General features: G+C 44.6%; 2 protein-coding genes across 5 annotated transcripts in view; one reads left to right on the forward strand and one right to left on the reverse strand.

Annotated features, from left to right (window-relative positions):
* CCDC85A (coiled-coil domain containing 85A) overlaps positions 1–18733 on the forward strand; it is a 186399-nt gene that overhangs the window by 19631 nt on the left and 148035 nt on the right. Inside the window, exon 3 of one of the 4 annotated variants that reach the window (XM_054996501.1) lies at positions 6116–6318. The exons of the other annotated variants lie outside the window; for them this stretch is intronic. Coding sequence (XP_054852476.1) covers positions 6116–6318 — 203 coding nt within the window. Of the gene's footprint in view, positions 1–6115; positions 6319–18733 lie in introns of those variants that run through there. 4 annotated transcript variants of the gene reach the window in all.
* LOC129341369 (myb/SANT-like DNA-binding domain-containing protein 7) lies at positions 10471–12959 on the reverse strand. The gene is made up of 4 exons (XM_054996530.1): positions 12369–12959; positions 12201–12275; positions 11530–11613; positions 10471–10961 (listed from the first exon to the last, which is right to left on the reverse strand). Exons 1-4 carry the CDS (start codon positions 12847–12849, stop codon positions 10507–10509), a joined length of 1095 nt encoding a protein of 364 aa, XP_054852505.1. The 5' UTR covers positions 12850–12959; the 3' UTR covers positions 10471–10506.

Below are 18733 nucleotides of genomic sequence, written 5' to 3' on the forward strand. Positions count from 1 at the left end.
ATATGAGGGGCCATGGCTGTAATATATAATAGCCAAATCCTTGAATTGAGCCTGCTAAATGGGTAGCCAATGGAGTGACTGCAGAATGGGGATAATTTTGCATGCTCTGATCAATTTTTGATGAACCAGCTAGAGTCTCTGAATTGTCTTTGATGGGAGGCCTCTGTAGAGTGCATTATGTAGTCTAATCTCAATAATATCGTGGCATGGCCAGATCAGTAGTGTTGAGGTAGGGGGTCATCTTTCAGGCTCATCTGATTTGGGAGAAGGCCTCCTTTGCAGCTGTGTTCACTTGCTTCTCTGTTAGCAGTGCTAGACCTAGTATAACCCCTAGGCTTTTAACTGAGACTGCAAGGATCAGCTGAACCCCTTCAAAAGTGGAAAGCACAAAGTCCTTCAAGATCTTTGCTTTCCTAACCAGCATCACTTCCATCTTGTCAGGGTTCAGTTTCAATTTCAGCCATTGGACCACAGCTGTCAGGCAGTGACTTGGGACCTGTACTGCAGGTTAGTTGGACAGTGAGATATAGAGCTGGGTGTCTTGTGCATGTGTGTTACGTGCCATTAAGCAGCCTCTGACTTACGGCAACCCTATGATTGAAAGATAAGTCTCGATAGGGGCCCAAATGGCCTGGATTGGGTCGGTGCTGGGTGGGGGACCCTTCCCCCACCCGGCACCAACCTGGTCCTGGCCGTTTCGGCCCCGATCTGGGCTGAAACGGGCCCAAAATGGCCATTTTGGGCTCATTTTGGCCTGGTTAAAGGTCGACACGGGCTGGATCGGGGCTGAAACAGCCAGGATTCGGTTGGTGCCAGGTGGAGGAACCCTTCCCCACCCAGAACCAACTTGGTCCCTGCTGTTTCGGCCAGAATCCAGGCTGATACAGGCCAAAAAAGGCAATTTTGGGCCCGTTTTGGGGGCAGAGCCTGGATCGTGGCTGAAACGGCCCAGATTGGGTTGGTGCCGGGTGGGTGAAACCTCTCTTGCTGGACACCGACTGGGTCCTGGCCATTTTGGCCCCGATCCGGGCCAAAATAGGCCCAAAATGGCAATTTTTGGCCATTTTCAGCTTGTTTTGGGGCCAAAGGGGTCTGGATCGGGTTGGTACTGGGTGGGGGAAGCCTCCCCTGCCTGGCACCAACCTGGTCCTGGCCGTTTCGGCACTGATCCAGGCTGAAATGGGCCCAAAATGGCAATTTGGGCCCATTTTGGTCTAGATTGGGGCCGAATGGACCCAGAGTGGGTCGGTGTCAGGCGGGGGAAGCCTCCCCCACCTGGCAGCTACCTGAACCAGTCATTTCGGCCCTGATCCTGGCCCAAAAGGGCCATTTTCGGCCCTTTTGGGCCCAGATCAGTTCCAAAACAGCCTGGACTGGGTCAGTGCCAGGCAGGGCACTGTATTTCCACATTGATCTTTTAGCATCCCAAGCAGTGTGTCATGTCTGCACCTCATCCATGATGTTATTTTAAGCTGAGCTGTTACAAGGAACCATTGCTGTTATTGTGAACCACTATTCATGCTGTACTCTGATGTCATATTACCAATGCCATAAATTGCCTTGCTTTCACAGGCCTACTGAAACTGCAGGTGCCTTATCTAACTGCTATGAAGTTCCCAGCGTTTCTGACCTTGTAAACTGTCCGTTCTCATGAATCGCTGTGTTTCAACTCTAATCTTATGCCTTTCTAGGGTCTAGACTTGATATGTAGACTATGCAAAGAAGTACTCAAGATGGTTTTGTGCCAGAAAGTATGTTTTACTGTTGTGGAGGGAGGGGGGGATGAGTAATTGTGCTCTATAATAAGAATGATTTTCACGTGTTTAAGTATTCCTGTCAACCTGCTTGTATGTTGCTTTTCTTCTGAGCCATCCTATGGACATATCTATGGAATTGATTAGATTCCTAAATAAAACCTTTCAACCAAGATTGTGGATTTCTTGCTGTGAGGGTACAGGGATTTATCTGACATAGCCTGTCATCCATAGACTGATATCATGGCTTGAATTTCCCTTTGATTTCCTGGATCTTGTGGAACAGATTTCTTGTTCTTCCTTTTTTTGTTGTTCTATTTCTTTGCACTGGTTATTATAATAGATTTCTTTGTCTCTGCGTTCTTTGTCACGGAAAAGCTGCATTTAGAATTCTGACTCTATTTTTGTCACCTTTTGCTTTTGCTTCCTGTCTGTCTTTAGCAATTTTAAGAGTTTTCTCAGTCCTCCATTTATGCTTCTTTCTTTTGGCTGCAGGAATAGTCTTTGCACATACTTCCTTTATAATATCTCTGGTTTCAGCCCATAGCTCTTCTGGTTCATAATCAATTAAACTTAGTATTGCAACATGGACTTTGAATTCTTCAGGAATATCCTTTAGATTGCATTTTGGCACTATGTTTCTTTTAGTGTTTCTCCTCAGCTTTTTTCTAATTATTGATATTTGATCTGTATTGAATCAGCTCCTGGTCTTGTTTTAGCAAACAGAATAGAACTTCTCTATCTTCTGCTTCCAATTATGTAATCTATTTGGTTCCTGTATTGGTGCATATTGATGACATCCAGTTACATAGCTATGAATGATTTCTTCTAAAAGCTTTACATAGAGGTTGAATAACATGGGTGATAACATTGCACCCTGTGGAACCTCACAAGATAATTCCCACACTGAAGATAACTGGTCATCAACAGCAACCCTTTGAATCCATTCCATAAGGAATGACTTAAACCAGTCTAAGGCATGTTCCCTGATACCTACTTCTCTGAATGCCTCAACAAGATGGCATGGTCTACTGTATCAAAAGCTGCAAGTAGATCCAGGAGGAGTAAGTAAGAAAGAAGTATGGCTCTTTTTCATTTTTAAACAGAGGCCATCAACTAAAGGCTCCAGAGATGTCTCTGTCCCATAGCCTGGCCTGAAACAGACTGAAAGTGGTCCAGAGCACAAGAGTTATCCAAGAAGACCTGGAGTTGGTCAGCTACTGCTCTTGCAGTCACTTTTCCCAGAAAGGGTAAGTTAGAGACTGGGGAATAACTAGCCACTTCATTTTTGTCTAAGGATGTTTTTTTAAGTAATAGGCAGATGATCACCTCTTTGAACATTCATGGGAAGGTGCCCTGAGTTAGTGACTGATTCATGATTGATATCAAGGGCTCATTTATGTGGTCTTTACAAGATTTGAGCAGCGAGGATGGGCAAGGATCCAATGTACAAGTAGTCAGGGCTTTTTTTTCTGGGAAAAGAGGTGGTGGAACTCAGTGGGTTGCCCTCAGAGAAAATGGTCACATGGTTGGTGGCCCCGCCCCCTGATCTCCAGACGGAGGGGAGTTTAGATTGCCCTCTGGGCCATGCGCAGAGGGCAATCTAAACTCCCCTCTGTCTGGAGATCAGGGGGCGGGGCCACCAGCCATGTGACCATTTTCAAGAGGTTCCAGAACTCCATTCTACCACGTTCCGGCTGAAAAAAAGCCCTGCAAGTAGTGATCTTCACAGATGCCAGGATCCTGTCATCAATATCTGTCACTATAACTGGGTCAAAATAGTCCATAAGCTGACCAGATGGTGTATTAAGCATATCTTCTGTCTTGATTATATTATAGTTGGTATCCAGATCAGAGTGTATATGTTCTATTTTATCAGTAAATTTTTTTGCAAAGGTGTCATAGCTAATTGTCCTTGAGCCAGGAGTTAGATGTTGAGATATGTAGTTCCAATTGTTGTGAACCAGCTGATGCAGTGGTTGCAGAGAAATAATGTTTCTTTGCTGTTTTCACTGCTGCTTCAGAGGACTTTCAATGGGCTTTGTAGTACTCTTTATCAGATTAAGCATAAGTTTTCCTCAAGCATTTTTCTGTATGTCTTCCAGCACCCATTAGTTCACCTGGCTCCATGGTAAACCACAGGGCTGGCATCTGTTGCAAGGGTAGGAGAGGTTGATAAGGAGCAATCTTGTTAATGGCTTTAAAGAGTTTTCCAATTCAAGCTTATTCTGCAGCCTCAACAGATCATGTGTATGGAATTCTAAATCTCCCCAGAGTATTTTGGAATCCAGAAGGATTCATGAGCCTCTGTGGGTGGACCATTTTGACAGGTCCCCCTTTTTGAGTGGTGTCAGGGCCTTATGCACCCTTGTCTTCTGATAAGACCATAGTTCATTCCTTATCGGGAAAACCTGAAAAACTTGGTGCAAAAAATTAAGCTTGTTTCATGTTTGGGGCCTGTTGCTATTTGAGAAAGGCCAAGGAGACTATGAAATCCTGACCCAGCCCTGACATGGAACATTTAGCGTGGAAGTTGAAATCACTGAGAACAATCGGTTTGTTCCCCAGTTTGGTGGAGGACTGCATAATTATTTGGGACAGACACACATATCATTTTCTTCCAGCCATGTCTCTGTTATGCAAACCAGGTCAATTACCTCTTCCTGCAGCAGCCTGACAAGTCGTGCAGTTTTGTACCTCACTGATTTGACATTGTATAGTTTTAGTGGTAGGGGATATCTTGGACCCTGCATCATCAACTCTTAGGATGTATTGGAGATTAGATAGGCAGTGAGCATCCTTGCCTGATACTGGCCATCTTTGACAGGTATGGGGCTGCTTTCTCCTATTAGGGAAGAGCAACTAAGGAAGACATAGTTGTTTCTTTTAAAAAATTCGGTGCTGTCATTGTAGGCCCTGTGGGGTATGGGCAATATGTGCAGTAGCAGGTTCGCATGGAACAAAACAAAAATAAGAAATTAGTCCTGTGAATAAACTTCTTGTGGTGAAAGGCGCGCTGCTGGATTCCAAATTAAGTGGAAACATAGTTTAATCTGTGCCCGAACACATTAGGGCCGATTCCACACTACCTTAGCTCCCGCTTTTCTTGTGCACTGATTGCTCCATCTGCTATTGCGCGTTCTTTGCTTGTTTGTTCACATCACCTTTAGAATAGCGCTTATCCTGCGCAATCCGTTGATCACATCCCCTTTCAAAAATACGGGTAAAGGGGCGGGACAAAACCAAAAGGCCCGGGTTATTTTTTTTTTTTTAAAAAAGGCAAATTTGACGCTATATCGACGTGTAATTATCTTGAAACAACGAATCCGCGTTCCCTTCCTTCCCTGTCATTGGTCAGTTTTCGGACCAGCCTCTTAAAAGGTTATTGGATCCCCGTGGAGGCGCCAAAATTTGAACAGCTTTAAAATTGGACTGATAGTCATTCCTGTCTCTGTGGGAGTTACAGGTGACTTGGAGAGGGTAGGATGGCACCCCGGGAAACGATCATTTTTCTGATGGCTCATGTCCTTCTGATTATGCTCCGCTGCTCGACATTCATGTGCCTTTCCTATAAAAGGTACATCTGCAGGAGGAGACGTGCGGCTGCCAGATTGCTATTTTTCAGAAACCGGCACTCCGCTTACCGCCGCTACCTTCGTGCACCACCTAGAAACAGGTTTCGGCGATGGTTTGCCTTGGCAGAACTTGAAGAGCCACGGGAGCACTGGGTTTACCCACGAAGCCTCCACTGGTGGGATGCCATCGTTTTGGGCTACTGGGATGATCATTGTTGGATGGAGCGTTTCCGAATGTCCAAGCAAACATTTCTTGAGTTGGTGGAGGCTCTACGGCCACGTCTCGAACGTCAAACCACCACCATGCGTGTGCCATTATCCGTGGAGAGGAGAGTCGCCGTAGCGGTGTGGTACCTCGCCAACGGGTCAAGCTATCAGGTGGCGAGCGACTTGTTTGGCATCGGACGGTCCACGGTCGCATCCTCGGTAATAGAGTTCTGCTTTGCTGTGGAACTAGAACTTCTCTCGAAAACAATATGCATTGGTCCCGACGTTGGAAAGGTAGGTTGCACTGTGGAAAATTTTTTTTTTTGTAATGTGATGTCGTCCTTCCGACTTATCATTGTGCCAAAATCATATCAGTTGCTTTTATTTGACCATCCAAAAAATGTCTAGGTTCTGACTGGACAACTAGGAATCTCACACTTGCGCATTGATGTGCCTTACGCTGACAGATGCCCGTGAGCGTGGATATAATCTTGAATAACAATCACCTAAACTTCTGTGAGTGCTGTTTGAGTAACCCCAAAACATGTCTGATTAATTTATTTTCCTTTTTCGAAACAGATAATGGATGGCTTCGATCGCCTTGGATTTCCGCACTGCATAGGCGCTATAGATGGCACCCACATTCCCATTTGCGCTCCGGGGGGAAGGCCCGATCAATATGGGAATCGGAAGAACTATTCATCCATTCTTCTTCAAGGAACTGTAGACTCATCAGGACGCTTCATCGACGTGGAGGTAGGGTGGAGTGGGAAAAATCATGATGCCTTTGTCTTTACCCACTCCGCCCTCTGTATTGCCATGGATGCCGGCTCCCTGGTTCCTGGGAACCCTTGCCTGGATTTGGATGGTGTGGTGGTTCCACCGATCATCATTGCGGATGGTGCCTACCCCTTGCGTCCCTGGCTGATGAAGCCATACGGCCGGACAGCAGAAGCGGGACATCACCGAGACTTTGATAGGAGACTTTGCAGGGCTCGCAACAAGGTGGAATGTTGTTTTGGTCGTTATAAGGGGAGATGGCGTTGTTTGTCCAGGCGTCTGCAGGTCAGAGAACAAAATGTGGTCTCTGTTGTCACTGCTTGTGCTGTCCTACATAACTTGTGTGAGGAAAGGGGTCATCCGGTGTTGGGTGACCTGGAATCACCAGAACCCATTCGCATACAGGCTGATGAGGATGATGACATGGCCACAAATGGTGAGAATCTCGCAGCAGGAAAGGTAGTGCGGGAGGCCTTGGCAAGGTTCATGGCCGCCGCAGGATCAAGAGAGTAGAGCTTACCATGCCACCAATGGATGTTTCAGAAATCCGATTGTGGTGGTCCTTTAAACGATTTTTTATTATTATCCTGTCACGAGCCCTTGCTGTGTTGGCTCAAAAATAAACCAAAAATATGTTTTTGGATCTCATTGTTGAACTGTTTTCTTTCTCCTGATCTAAAATAAAAAAATACACATCATCACAAGACCAGTGAACAATCAATAAATAAAACAAATCAGAAAACCATTATATTCCTCTTGCAAACAATTTAGTGCTCCACACATTGCCCTTTCCATTTTTAAAAAAAATATTGCAATCTTGCCCAGTCGATGTTGTTGTTCGTGGAGGTGCATCCTGGAGATCATGGACACTCAAAATCACACTCACCGGCACACAGATGGCCCTGTCTCTGAACAACCAATTCTGCTCCGGAATGTGCATAGTGGACTCATACACAGCTAATCTGTTCACCCCGCGTTGGTTTAAGTCCTTCCCAGTGATGGTCTACAGGCTATTGTGTGGTCATTTCTCAGGGAACCTTACAAGGGTTATCACCCAACCCTCACGTCACTCATTAATATGTTAAAAAAAAAATTCTTATCACTTGACACTGTCATTCCCATTGTCCACTTAATGCTTTCGTGGGTACAGCCGGGAAGCAAAGAGCGCGGGGTGGACACGGGTCCATTTAATAAAAAAAACGCCTCTAAGCCTCCGTCGTTAAGATTCTCCCGCGCAAATAACGGGCGCGTGTAGCCGCCGATCATGCGCGTTGAAGATTCATTACTGTGTCGACATACCGTCTCATTGAAATCATGGCTTCAGGCGGGAAAGGTGTCTTTTGGAGGGACGACGAGGTCCGTGCCCTGCTTAACCTGGTGCTCAGCTCGGGAAAGGCAGGAATCCTCATGAAGAGCACCCACCTTCCCAACAGGCAGCACTTCAGTCGGGTAGCCACTCGTATGCGTGAGGCCGGCTTTGAGAGGAACACCGAACAATGCCGGTCCAAGTTTAAGCGCGTCAAGGGGGCTTTCTACGATGCCTTGGAGTCCTGGCAAGGGATTCCAAGGCAGAGTGGGAAGCCCCCCTTTTTTGCCGAAATGATGAGGCTCTGGGAGGCAGCAGGGAAACCCAGCTGGAGGAACCGATATCATGGTGGTGAGTTGAGGTCTCGATGATAAAATTATGCCTATGACAATTATGCTTGTGTTTTGATTTTGAATTTTTTTCAAGGACATTGAGCTGAGGAATTGGTGAGTGGTGGTCCAAAAACCGCAGATCTTGGACATTGTTCACTGCTGTGCCTGACCACCCTAGAAGCGGGTGTATGCTTGTGCTTTTTTAACAATACCGAACCCTGTTTGAATGGCCAAACCGCCCCATGATAGCTCCCCATGGACAGGATGTTCAAGCCAAATTTGTTTCTCAAAACATCGATACTGTAGGACAATAGAATTCACATTTGCAGACCACTCCACATAACCTCATGCATGCGTGGATTGGGGAAAAGCATTTGCTGGGGTGTCAGTAAAGTTTTGATAGTATGATTACAAGGTTTTCATAGAGGCCATTTTATAAAAAAAGATATTTTCCTGATTTCCACAGCTGCTCTTAGGAGGAGAGATGAGCCGATGAGTCAACCTGAGGAGCCAGAGGGGGAAGCCTCCGATGAGATGGAGCACGCCAGTGCGGCAGGCTCCTCCCCTGTGAGCAACGTGGTGCACCAGGAGTTGGCACATGCAGGTGGGTGTCATGAGGAGTATCATTGCATTATGCAGCATCTAAATAGCCATTCCCCTCCACCCACTTTGGGTGATGCCATCCAAGTGTCAAGAACATTCTGCGCCAAAGGCTGCCCTGGCATGATGTCAGGTGGCAGATTCTTTCAGTTTTGCATTCTCCACAGACCAACATCACCTGCAACGTGACCATTTTCCAATTTAAAGGAAAGTTTAGAGCAGACATGAGTTATCGAAAAGGTGACATCTTAGTGGTCTGCGGGCCAAGCTACACATGACGAATGACACTTGAATGGCAAGTGTATTTCTCCCTGTTCACTTGCCCTCCACTCAAACCACTCGCCATTCAAGTGTCATTCGTCATGTGTAGCTTGGCCCTGTGAAGCAACCTCATCCAAAGCATCACAGCACCGTGGTCCAAACAAGTGCTTACCGTCCACCATTCATAGATTCAAAAGACTGTTTCTTACAGTAAACATTGGTGTGACCACATTTTCCTGCACCGTCAAGACCGAGAATTTTTAAGGATGGCCCAAGTTTTCTCAAATCGTACTTCTCATAGTTAGATGCATGGTGTGCCAAAAAGATAAGGGCATGATATTGTAGTTTACAGAGGTGTTAATCTACTCTGCCATAACCTCTCCAGCTCAATATCAGAGTTTTTTCTCTTTTTACCACCATGCAACAAACTAAGAGAATTGTGATTCTCGAATGTGCACTCCACAATTTTATCACTTTGAACCCAAGGGCGCTTCCAGGATAAATGTTTATTGCTCCCAGGGTTAAACACCGCAAAATCATGTGGATTTCACCGATTTGTGAATCAGGAAACTTTTGTCATTGCTGTGATAATGGAAATTGACTGTTTGTCCATCCAAATGCAACTGTAAACGCAATTTGAACGGCAGCATTGGATCTCTTCACAGGAATCCAAACGCTGGCATTTGAATTCACAGGTTTTTTTCCCCCGGGCGCCCCTTCCTGGCACACACACACTGATGATATCTTGCTCTATGTAGATCACCTTCAAATTAATCCCTCCTGTTTAAATTTTTTTCTCTAACCACGAAGGAGCCTCTCCAGACCTATATGGTCACCTATCCATACATGGATTATCTCAAAATCTTAAACTGGTTTCAGACCCTCTGCGTTAGAAACATGCATGGCAACACTGGAGTGCGTGTCTCAAACTGTGTTCTCATATCTTGACTCACTTGAACCTTAATACAGAATTTTCTTTTAAATTTGGAAAACAATGTTTCATTTCTGATTGGCCATCAAGATGATGGTTAGATAACACCCTTAAAAATGATATGTTTTTCTATTGTGACAGAGGAGGTTGGGGATCGTCCGGGTACATCGGATTCAACTCAAGCGGCTCCATCCACCAGTACAGCGCCAGAGACCGCCCCCCGCCGCCAGGGAAGAACTCTTGATGACCTATTTGCCTTGGTGGAGAGCATGGATGGGCGCACCTCTGCATCACGTGGGTTCAACTCTATAAATGTGCTTTGGAGAGCAGCCACAGTAAACAATGCAACCGCCTAAAAAATTCTTGTTCTGTTTAGTCAACAGCATCCAGAGACGTATGGCCACATACGAGGGTCGTATGATGCGCTTTGGCCGGAGGCTGGACAACATCGAAAGGAGGCAACGGGAGATGGAAGAATCCAGCTTGTCAGCCAGGGAAGCTCATGGCCAACAAAATCAGTAATTGTTGCCCTGGCATGAGGCATCAATCTTTCCCACCCCTTGAGTTTCTCTTTAGTTTCAATAAATCAAGAACTGTTAACGTTACCATTTGTCCCCTTGTTTATTGATGTCTTGGCCGTCAGGAGTAAAACAAGTAGTGGCATTGAAAAACACTCCAATGTAATACAAACAACAGTGTAACAGTGAAAATGGGGAAACGGGACCGTTAATTCAAACGGAAACATCTTAGTCCAGTAATGCTAAAGAGTCAGCCTTTCACGAGCCCTTCCAACGCATGCACGTTTTGCCGTGGCAGACCTAGGTGGGATGTTTTCTGAGTTGCTGTCACCCTTTTCACAAGCATTTGCTGACCTTCCCCGGTGCTGACTCACCAACATTTCCCCAAGTGTTTGGAGAGTGGTTACTGCAGATTCCATTACATGCAGATTCTGCATCCACACATCCCTAAAATCATTTCTTTCCTTCCTGGTCTCCTCTAGGAACTCGACTTGCAACCTCCTTTCTTCTTCATGCCATTTGTTGCTATCCTTGCGGTCTATGCGCCATTCATTGATCTGTGCCTTGTGCTCTTCCCCTGACTGACTCATCATCTTGTCCGCCACAGAAAACAGGCCAGCATTTCTTCTTCTTCTGGATCTAATGGCTGATAGGCGTGTGCCAGGTGATAGCTCCGCCACTGATTTCAAAGGTGATTCTGTGAATTGATAAAAAGCCAAAAAAACATCAAAAAACAAACATAATCCAGAGCATGACATTGACTTTTCTGCACAGTTATTGTCCCTTGAGTGATCAATCAACAGAATCTCGTGTGCAGTCCCATGCTGAGGATTTTTTTTTGGTCTCCTGCTGAGAATCAACACTCCTTGCCATGTTTAACAGACATGGTTTTTACATCTATGCCCTGGGGGGAGAAAAAACCTGTACAGTTGACGTTTTTTGCCTGATGTTACCCAAGGATTCAATCAATGTGAAGCTGATGTGAGGGTGCTGTTCATTTGGTCCATAGTTCCGGCCAAGAAACTTTGGTGACTTCCCTTTTGACTCAAGCCAAAATTGGTACCAAGGGGACCCACCACCCCCCAAAACACACAATGACGTTAACATGACACTGCTGCCGGGGTTACATATCACGTCGCCAAGTTTAATTTAGCTTTATCTGCAGAAACAAATTTGAAAATTTGGTGAACAAACTCTTACTGATGGTAAACCATAGAGATGCTATGCGATTGCTAGCCCTTTATTTCGTTACCGAGAAAACATACCTTTGCTGCTGCCAAGACCAGATGTGCTGGAGCTGTTGTTGCTAATTGTTTCCTCTTGACCGTCAGGACACGGATCATCAGACTCTAGAAATAAAGGAGAGGTTTTCACAGATTTAATTGTGAGTTAAGTGGGTGGATTTGATGTCCTGGCATAAAACCAATTCCTGGCAGGATACAGAAGTTCACACAAACACAGGAAGGAAGTGGCTTAGGGTGAAGCTGCAAGCGACGCCTGACACAGGGCGGACACTTGTCCGCTTCCCTCAATTTCTGATGGGAACTGTAGGTATCCTGGTCTTGCAGCTGCATTGGAGAGACAAGCGCTAAATCAAGGAAGCCCACTTCTCCCATCAAAAGTTTAGCAAGGCTAACAAGTTTGCAACCTGTCAGGCATCACTTGTAGCTTGGGTCTCAGGCTCTGCAATTTTCACAAATGAAACAAAGCACAGTTTCTCAAACATTGAAAACATAACGTGTTTTCCTGAACACGTGGTCCAAACATGGATCCAATTGTGTTGAAGTGGTGTCCCATATCCTCACGATTCTAGACTCCAGCTGTCTTTTCACCACGATAGATCAAAGAACACCTGCAACTAGATATAACTAATCAAGGTTAAAGGGTTAATCACTGCAATATATGGATGTTTTCCTATGAAACTCATCAAACTCACCTTTGTCTTCAAGGCCATCCACAGTGGCATCAGTGTCAATCTCTGCCTCAACCTCAGGTACATTCTCTCTCACACCTGTGTCAATTGAAAGAATGTCATGATATTACTTCATGCGTCTCTATAATGAGCACTTTTCAAACCTCCACAGTAAAAGTGGTTTTCACTCACCCACTTGGCATGGAGTGGAGCTTCTAATCTGTCCATGATCTATGGTGAAGAGGTCGTGCGAAAAAAGCTCCTCCGAGCCATCAGACACTGGACACGGGTCTCTCAATTGCCGCCCCAGGGACACAACGCCAAGACTTCTTGACACTCGTTTTGGTTTCACGCTTGCATCCCCCCGGAGAATGCTGTCAAGCTCCCTGAAATACGGGCAGGTAATGGGAGCATTTCCAGAGGTTGAATTGTGCGCCACTACCTTCTTGTAATCCAGTCTCATCGTTTTTGTTTTTGACCTGCACTCCATAGCTGTCCTTTTATGTCCCCGAAGGGCCATCTGGGCTGCAATGCGCTCGAAATAATCGATATTTCTATAGGAACTCTTCAGTGCTTCCTGTATTTTTTCCTCCCCCCAGAAGGAGAGGAGATCCAATATTTCCCTCTCCCTCCAAGCAATTCCACGGGAGGCGGCATGCCTATGTTCGCTCATCTCGACAATTTTGAAAATACCTGACCTGAACTCCTGAGATCTCGTTCTAAGTGCTAGAACAGATTTATAGCTGAGGCTCCGTGCTCCGCTGCAGAATGTCTGTCAATAAAATGCTACCACATGCATTGGATCATGGGAAAGGATGGGAAAGTTTCCGCGGGAAGTAACGGTCAAGAAATGGCATGCCGCATGCGCGAGTTTGGACAGCAAGGATTGAATTAACGCCAATCCGAAACAGCGGTTCAATGGAACAACGACGACATTAGTGTTAATGTTAAAGGCATTCCAAGTGCACGTCAACGATGAACGCCAGTGAATGAAATCAACATGGGATGGGTGATCGGTCATGATGACCGGCCACATCATCCAAAGGCAGAGCTTGATTTTCTCTTTTGAAACTTGACCGCGGTGCCAAGTCCAGTGGCACAGGCCATTTCAAGCGTATCAAAAGCCATGAATGAGGTGTCACGAGGATGTCTAATAAACAGAGCTCATTGTTCCTCTGATATCGGAGGTCTGTCCGTTAAATTGATATGAGAACAATATGATGAGATGTCGACATATCGACACGGTAGTCTTTTATTTTTTAAAAAAGGGGTTGGAAAAAAGGCAGGGCAGGGAATTTGGGGGCGGATCAAGAGAGGGTGGGAAACCAAATGGGGCCGTTTATTCATAACAAGATAAACCGGAATGAAAGTGCAATGGGCTGTTGCGACGCGATGCCGGTTTAATGACGTCATGGGAGATGAGTGTGTGAACCGATTAAAGTATGGCGCTGCAGAAGTGAAAAACTGCCGCAAGAAGAACGGTAGTGTGGATTCGGCCTAGGTTGCTTGTAGAAGCTATGTGATTGAAAAAAACTCTTTACCTCTAGAGGGCTGGATCCTGTGATCTGTCAAGGGAAAATGCTGATGGTTGCAGATTTCTTCCATCAGCACAGTTCCATTGACAGATAACAGAGGAGAGGGCTAAACTCGTAACTTCATGGTGTGCCCCTGAGCATACTCTTTGGCTCGCAGCTACAGAGCTGAAAGTAGCAACTGAATCTTAATAAGGAAGCCTTTTAAGCATCCTCCCACAAGGCGACTGCAAAGGCAGCAAAGATAGTGGTCCACAAAGCAAACATTACATATTGTCTATTTACCCAGAAAGAAGAGTAGTTCTTTTTCCAGATGTGCCATCAAGAAAAAGAGGGGTTGCCTTATATTCTCATTCAAGTGCGTGCAGTAGTAAAAATTTTCATGTGTATAGCATGTTATGAAGGCAGGCATTTTACATTTGGGGTCATCTTCTGTTGGGGTAAATATGATAATTATCCTCATCAGTAGGATTAATAACCTAAAGTCAGAAGTAGTGAGACTGGGCAGACAGAGCACAGTTCAGTGAGAACTGACCCACATGCAGTTCAGGAACAGGTATTATATGGAATTCTTAACAAAAGTGCAAAGAGATGGACGAAAAGATGGAGTTGTGCTTCCCAAACTGTAAGGGCCAAAGTAGATGCAATGTCATCCTTGTGGTGGCCATGAGGATGTCATCGCCATTTTAAAGTGATTTGAAAATGCCATGAGAGGCCTCCTTCAGTGTGGTACTTGTTTCCCCCCATGCCTTTTAAACTGCCAAAAGAGCAATTGGGATGTGTGGGGCTGTTTGGTCACTTGATAAGGTGTGTGTGTGTGTGGGGGGGGGGCAGTCCTCGGCCTGCTGGTATTTGGGCCCAGTCGGGATCAGGAGCACTTCACAGCATTTTAAAATCACTTTAAAATGGCAACGACATCTTCATGGAGACCATGAGGACACCATTATGTCTAGTTTGGCCTGAAGAGCCAGTTTTTAGTGAGCTGGCGTCTTCATGAAGGGTTTGTATCTGTGCAGCTTCGCAGTTCTTCTCTTTGGGTTGTTAAACATTATCTGTTGAAGTGAGCTTTGACTAATGAAAGCATATATCCTGGAAAATTTTATTGGTCTTTAAGGTGCTACGGGATTCAAATTTTGTTTTGCTAATACAGACTAACATGGCTACCCACCTGAAACTGTCAGACATGAGACACCCTTAAAGAAGAATGCATTTATTATAGCATAAACTTTTGTGGAGTAGAACCTACTTAATTAGGTGCCTCAGTTGGTATGGGAATAGAGGGAAAATATAAATAGTTTGTTAAAAAAAAATAAGGGGGAAATGAAATGCAAGAGGTACAGTTTGTGACATTTCAGTGTAAAACTGAAATTTATTCAAGATAAGCACAGTGGCAGTAATTGGTGATAAAACAATACAGACTACACTATGGTCAATTACAGCTCTTTTTATAAATGGTTGCTGTGCTTATTTTGCAGACATTTGAGCTTTGCATAATGTCACAGGTTGTATGTCTTGTATTTCATTGCCCTTTCACCTTACTGTTTACATTTTTTTCTGTGCCCATGTATATCTACCTGAACATGCACCTGACAAAATGGGCTTCAGTCCATGAAAACTAAAGCCACAGTAGATATGCTGGACTATTTTGTTTTTGCTGCAGCAGACAAAATTGGAGTGCTTCTCCAGAAAACAGTAAATTTGTTCCTGATCTTCTCTGAGGGCTTGGGTTTGGAGATATCAACATCAAATAAACTCATCTGAAACACCAACTTCTTGAACTCACCCCAGATCTTTGTGAGAATATTGGCTGACAAGGTGTGCTTACAAAAGTGGGAAGATACGTTTGGATGAATGTCCCAAGTCTGAGGGTTCTTTTACCATAAAGATGTAATTCTGTGCATATTTACTGGTGAATATGTCACCTATTTGATTCCACCAGGCGGCATTCAAAAGAGTATCTCCTAGGTGATTTGCATACTTCATATGCAAACCAACTTCCAGTGGTAATACATGTCAGGTCACCAGAAGTGCCATGTTTTTGCATTAGAACAGTTGCACTACTGTGAAGATTCTATGTAAGTACTTCAGAAGAACTCTGCAGGATCAGACCAGTGGTTGATGTAGTTCAACATCCATTGACCAACCACTTTCTCTGGAGGGCCAACAAACAGCACGGAAAGCTGGGGCCTTCCAACAGCTTTCAGTGGTTGTATAATAGGCAATAAATGTCTGGTGAAATCTTTTCCTATTGCAAAGGCACAGTGACAGGCAAATCTTCAATTGTGGATTCCTTTCAGGCGCTTAATAAAGGCATAGCCCCTTGGTTCATTAAGTGGGTGACAACCCTGAACTATGAATATTATTCTTTCCAAGACTCTGGGTGTTTTTACTGGAGGTTTTGTTGGGTTGGGCCTTATGTGATGAAACCTTTAAAAATAGCCCTCTCTCTTCCCACTTGGTACAGTTAATGGAGTATAAAGCATGAAGCTGGCAAGGTATTCTTGGAAATATAGCTGCGATTAGAAAGCCTGACTGAACAATGCTGATTTTAATGCATAACCATGTTAGTATAATTCTTCGTAACTGCTGCTTACTTAACCTCTTCGTTCCTTTAGGATTTATAAGCAACATAAATCAAAAGGCTTCCTTCCATCTTTCCTTTGTGCATAGGCCATCAATTATTTTTCAGATTGCTTTCCTGATGTGGAAATGTTTCAGAGCTGGGTTTTCCCAAAAGAGGAAGAGGTGTATGTTGCCAGTGTACTTTACTTGCTCCTGCTCTTGTGCTTTTAACAACAACTTGACATAAAAATTAATTGTGTGGAGTTTTTTTCCCCTGACATGTGTGAGGAAAATGACATATCTATTTAGGTTTTTTCATATCACTGGGTCCTTTTTAAAAGGCCAGTAAAATTGAGCAACATCATTTGTTACAGTCCCCTGAAGTGGTATATCTGTAGCCCAGACTAGACTGAGCTTGTTGGAACTTGGAAGCTAAGTAGAGTTGGCCATGGTCAGTACTTGGATGGGAGACCACTGAGGAAGTCCAGGCTCACCTAGCAGAGGCAGGCAATGGCAAATCATCTCTGCTCATCTCTTGCCTTGAAAATGCCATGAGAGGTCACTATATGTCATTGGCAACTTGATGACACTTAATTGTTATGTTATTATTGCTGATTGAAACTGGTCCATAAATGGACTACATATCAGCTTGTAGTTGGGGTGAAAGTGAGCTATGACTTAGGAAGTCATTTTTGGAGCCTTGATTCTGCCATAAGCTAAGTGAGCTTAGGCAAGCAAGATTTCTCAATTTTTTGTCTGTAGTCTGGGAATAAAGATAGAGTTCTGACTTACCAAGACTGTTGTAAGATTTATAGAAGAGTAAAAAAAAAGGGGGGGGGTTGCTATAGGAAGAAGGTGAGATGGCAGAGAAGCTAAATGAATTCTTTGCAACTGTGTTTGTTGTAGAAAGTGCACCCAGGCCAAAGTCACTGCTTTCAGGAAGGGAGTCTGAAGAAATGAGTCAATTTGAGGTGAAAAGGGTTTGAAGCTCTAGACCTCAGTGCTTAGTTCTTGTGGCCCCTTCTTTCATGCCTAGAGTAATGCCAATCGCCACCTTGGGATCAGGTAGCAATTTTCCCCAGGTCAGTTTGGCTAGGGATCCTGATGGTGTTTTGCCATCTTCTGGGCATGGAGCAGGGATCACTGTGTGTGTGTGTGTGTGTGTGTGTGTGTATGAGAGTGAGGTAGTTGTGAATTTCCTGCATTGTGCAGGAGGTTGGACTAGATGACCCTGGAGATCCCTGCCAACCCTATAACTCTATGATTCTTGGAGAAATTAAAAGCCAGTAAGACTCCTTGTCCTGGCAGCATACACCTGCATATTCTTACGGAACTCAGATGTGAGATTGTTGATCTATTAACCCATAGATGTAATTTATTGCTAAAATCAGCCACTGAACCAGAAGACTGGAGAGTAGCATCTATTAACACTAATTTTTAAAATGGGGTCCAGAGGGGAGTGAGGAAATTCCAGGTCAGTTAGTCTAATGTCTATCCCAGGCAAATTAATAAAAACTGTAATCAAAGGTGGAATTATTAGACACACTGAGGAACAAGCCTGCTGAGGGAAAATCAGCACGGCTTCTGCAAAAGCAAGCCCTGCCTCACCAACCTTTTGGAATTCTTTGAGAAAGTGAGCGAGTGTGTATATTATAATGCACATCTTTGGTGGAACATCATTTGGGATACTGTGTGCAGTTCTGGTCCCTGTATCTCCAAAATAATATTGCAGAGCTGGGAGAAGTACAGAAGAGAGCAACAAGTTTATCGGGAGTTTGGAGCACCTTTCTTATGAGGAAAGGATGAAGAGTCTGCAACTTTTAAGTTTAGAAAAGAGACAATGGAGGGGGGCATGGTAGAGATTTATAAAACGATGCATGAGGTAGAAAAAGTGGACAGAGAGAACTTTTTCTCCCTTTTCCAAAATACTAGAACTCCAGGGCATCCAGTAAAGTTGATGGGCAGTAGATTCAGGACGGACAAAAAGAAATACTTCTCTACACAATGAGTGATTAAGGTGTGGAATTTGCTAATAGAAGATATAGCAGTGGCCAGCTTTAAAGAGGTTTAGATAGATTCATGGAGGATAGGTCTTTCTCAGTGGCTTTTATCCATGGTGCCTAAAAGGAAGTTCCATATTCAGAGGCCATAAACCTCTGCATACTGGTGGCAGCAGGCGACTTCAGGGGAAGGCCTCAGCTTCTGTGCTCTGTTGTTGACCCTTCATAGTAACTGGCTGGCCTCCGTGTAAGACAAGATGCTGGATTAAATGGACCACTGGTCTGATCCAGTGGGGCTCTTCTTATATATAGTGATGTGGTTGAATATCAAGGTGAGTGGGTTGATAATACAAATTAGAAAAGCCTTACCCCAATTTGAGTCAGACCTCAGATCTGGGCCCAACTGAAACCGGGGCTCGTACCTGCCACTGTACAGCCCTTTCTGCTCCTTCTCCTGTCCCTT

The sequence above is a fragment of the Eublepharis macularius genome, chromosome 1 (assembly GCF_028583425.1).
Source record: "Eublepharis macularius isolate TG4126 chromosome 1, MPM_Emac_v1.0, whole genome shotgun sequence".
Taxonomy (NCBI): domain Eukaryota; kingdom Metazoa; phylum Chordata; class Lepidosauria; order Squamata; family Eublepharidae; genus Eublepharis; species Eublepharis macularius.

What these genes read in the sequence shown, in the direction of transcription:
- LOC129341369 (XM_054996530.1), bottom strand. Translation starts at nt 12,849, where the DNA reads ATGAGCGAACATAGGCATGCCGCCTCCCGTGGAATTGCTTGGAGGGAG. An exon ending in GGATGGCCTTGAAGACAAAG is followed by an intron (nt 11,614 to 12,200) that starts GTGAGTTTGATG and finishes CTTTATTTCTAG; the next exon opens with AGTCTGATGATCCGTGTCCT. An exon ending in TGGTCTTGGCAGCAGCAAAG is followed by an intron (nt 10,962 to 11,529) that starts GTATGTTTTCTC and finishes ATCAATTCACAG; the next exon opens with AATCACCTTTGAAATCAGTG.